A 3,057-nucleotide genomic window follows, 5' to 3' on the forward strand; every position below is an offset into this window, starting at 1 on the left:
TGTCAAACGTTTGTGCAGCAAAAATTTTCCTTTGTGCCGCTATCAATTTAAAGATATAAAGAGATGTTTCTAGAGGTCATCAAAGGTCAACCAGCCCCCCCACTTTCTTCAAATTAGACAAAATTGGTGTCAAACGTTTGTGCTGGTTTGTGCAGCAAAATATTTCCTTTGTGCCGCTATCAATTTAAAGATATAAAGAGATGTTTCTAGAGGTCATCAAAGGTCAGTTAACATCTGTTTTTGCTGCATAAACCAGCCCAAAGTAGCACAAACGTTTGACACCATTTTTGTCTAATTTGAAGAAGGTGGGGGGGCTGGTTGACCTTTGATGACCTCTAGAAACATCTCTTTATATCTTTAAAATGATAGTGGCACAAACAAAAATTTTTGCTGCACAAACGTTTGACACTAATTTTGTCTGATTTGAAGAAGGTGGGGGGGGGCCAAATTAACTCAGGTCACGGACCACACTTCAAAATTGGGCATAAATCAAAAATATCTGCGTCATACCTACGACAAGCTAACTGAGCGTGGCAAGCGTGGAAAAGTGGGCGTGGCTATATTTAGGAAAATAACTGGATCAAAGTGCTGTTTTCTGAGTGAGGGTGAGTTACCATGGAGTCCTGCAGCAGGTCCTCCAGTTTGCTCAGTCTGCTGTTCTTGTCGCAGGTATATTGTCTCTTTATGGTGTCCTGAAGCTGGCGGAGGTACGACTCACAGTCCCTCGCGTCGCTCACGAACTGCAAGAGGAAGCAGAAACATTTCTCTACATAAAGGTAGAAATCAAACCTGGAGGTAAAACCAGGTTTTTAATTGAGTTTAAATCTGAGCAGAAACTTAACCTCACCTGGAAGTAGGCGGTGTTGTCTTTGAGATGCTGCTCCACACAAACGCACAGCTGTTCCACCCACTGCCACTGAGTCTGCAGGGCTGCACTGTAGGCCTGGAAACACACATAGATCAGCAACAGGTAGAGCTGCAAACGACCCATCCAATCAGAGGAGATCATGTAGGGATGAAATAACGCAGGCATCTAAATCTGATCGAATTTAAGGCTTTCTGACAGTTTATAGCTATTTAATTATTAATCAAACATATTCATATAAATAACTGGTTTATAAAAACAATGAAAAACTTAATGATTTGATTCCTAATATTTTCAGATCAAACATGTTTGCAAGCTAAAGCAGAGGAGCCTTAAATAAATAATAAGGACAAATTCATGAATATTTGGAGGTAGAGATTCTGGATAATCTTTTTCTGTTTTAATATAAATGCAAAAGTTTCTTTTTATTTATTCCTTTGTTAAAAAGTTCACTGACTAAGAAAAAAAGCAGGGCACTGCAATAAAAACTGGAATATATTTACTTTATAAATTTTCTATCCAGATGTATTTAAAACAGAATAATAATAATAAAACTTTTGAACAAATTTTTGTAAAGAAAGAGAAAAAACCTGCTTTAATAACAAAGTTAGACTGTTTGATCTTCTCCTTATAATTTAGATAAAAGTTTCCTTTTATTGAAATTTAACCTACAGACGACGGATCCGACTTCAATGGATAAAGAAATAAAACAATAAAGCGGCTGGTCGACAGTTTAAACCCACATATATACATATAGGAGGTTCAATTGAGAATATTTTACATTTAAGAGGATAAAATATTGGATTCTGGCTGTTATTAAAGCTTTTGATCGGAAATTATAATCATTATCTAAAAGCAAACAGACAACTAAACTAGAAAATGGAGGAACTGGGACAAGAACAATGTGATTATGATATGAAGCAGGTTGTGGCTGCTGGCTGTGAGTGGGCGGGGCTTCCGCCTCAGTCAGCCCAAAGGGAACGGCTTACCTCCACGGTCTGTTTGGCTGGATGGTTTTCCTGACAGAGGCGGCTTGCCGTTTCCTGGATGGAACGCATCACATCCTGTTTCTCTGCCAGTTCCATCCTCATCTCCTGGAAGCAGAACCAGAAAGTTAAACAGGAAGCATCGGGGGGGCCTTTCCTGGCCCTCTCATCTCCTTCACTCACGTTGTACGCTTCCCTCTTGGCGGCCATGTTGGCGTTGCCTTCGCTCCAGTCGAAGGAGATCTCCTCCTCCTCCCTCTCGTTGAGCCAGATCAGCTCCTCGGTGCAGCGCGACACGAACGCGTGGAGGCTCTCCAAGCTCTGCAGGCGGCATGACGAATGTTCCTATGGAAACCACACAAACACGCAATCAACATGCTGATCGGCGGCACAATAACACTTCCTCTCATTGTGCGGTCACTTGGGCTGCATTTAAAGGAACCTTTACGGAACATTTAATCAGATATATCTATAAAAGTTTGGATTTTAGGACTTTTTTTGATATATCTCTGCATATATTTCCTAATCTGGATGAAACGGAACAAACTTCCAAGCGGCTAATAGTTAGCATGGCCAAACTGACCACTGAGCTGCAGAGAAACTGGACAGAGAAGTAAGAGCTGGGATGAGGAGAAACTGGGAACAGAAAAGGAGCAGATGGAGAAATATGCTGGCATGCTGTAATGGGATTAACTCACCAGTAGCTTGCAGTACTGGTGCTCCAGTTTGGCCAGGGTTTCAGAGTAACTGCCTTTAAAGTTCGGGGACACTTTAGCCTGACAAGAGATGAAAGAAATCTTGATTATAAACCTGAACTTTAACGTCAAACTGAACTTGTTAGGTAACGTTTCTGCACCTGGTAGCTGCGCGCCTCCTGCAGGCTGCTCAGCAGTTCCTCCACAGCCGTGTGGATGGTGTTGTGCTCCTGGAGGTTGTTCTCTACAGAGGGGAGGTCTGCACCCCATTCCGCTCCCTCCAACAGCTCCTGAAACGCATCAAAATGTGGATCGAGTGATTTATTATGGTGGAAGTGAGGATAATGTGGAGCAAATATTATGACCGGCTTTCACAGACGCATTAACAAAGGCGGATTTAGGAAATATGGGGCCCCGAGACAAAGAGAGACAGGAGGCCCTCTGAAGTGAGAAGACGACACATAAAACAGACCAATTATACAGACAGAGACATTTTTGAAGAATAGACATC

The 3,057-nt window shown here is 41.9% G+C and overlaps 1 protein-coding gene across 1 annotated transcript in view; it reads right to left on the reverse strand.

Annotated features, from left to right (window-relative positions):
* The window catches only part of LOC107090174 (microtubule-actin cross-linking factor 1-like), a 186,697-nt gene that overhangs the window by 156,237 nt on the left and 27,403 nt on the right, over positions 1-3,057 (reverse strand). Inside the window, exons 10-15 of the mRNA XM_015383416.1 lie at positions 2,708-2,836; positions 2,550-2,627; positions 2,035-2,196; positions 1,855-1,959; positions 848-943; positions 615-740 (exon numbers count right to left, since the gene is read on the reverse strand). Coding sequence (XP_015238902.1) covers positions 615-740; positions 848-943; positions 1,855-1,959; positions 2,035-2,196; positions 2,550-2,627; positions 2,708-2,836 — 696 coding nt within the window. The remainder of the gene's footprint in view (positions 1-614; positions 741-847; positions 944-1,854; positions 1,960-2,034; positions 2,197-2,549; positions 2,628-2,707; positions 2,837-3,057) is intronic.

The sequence above is a fragment of the Cyprinodon variegatus genome, unplaced genomic scaffold (genome assembly GCF_000732505.1).
Source record: "Cyprinodon variegatus isolate N-32 unplaced genomic scaffold, C_variegatus-1.0 Scaffold284, whole genome shotgun sequence".
NCBI lineage: Eukaryota > Metazoa > Chordata > Actinopteri > Cyprinodontiformes > Cyprinodontidae > Cyprinodon > Cyprinodon variegatus.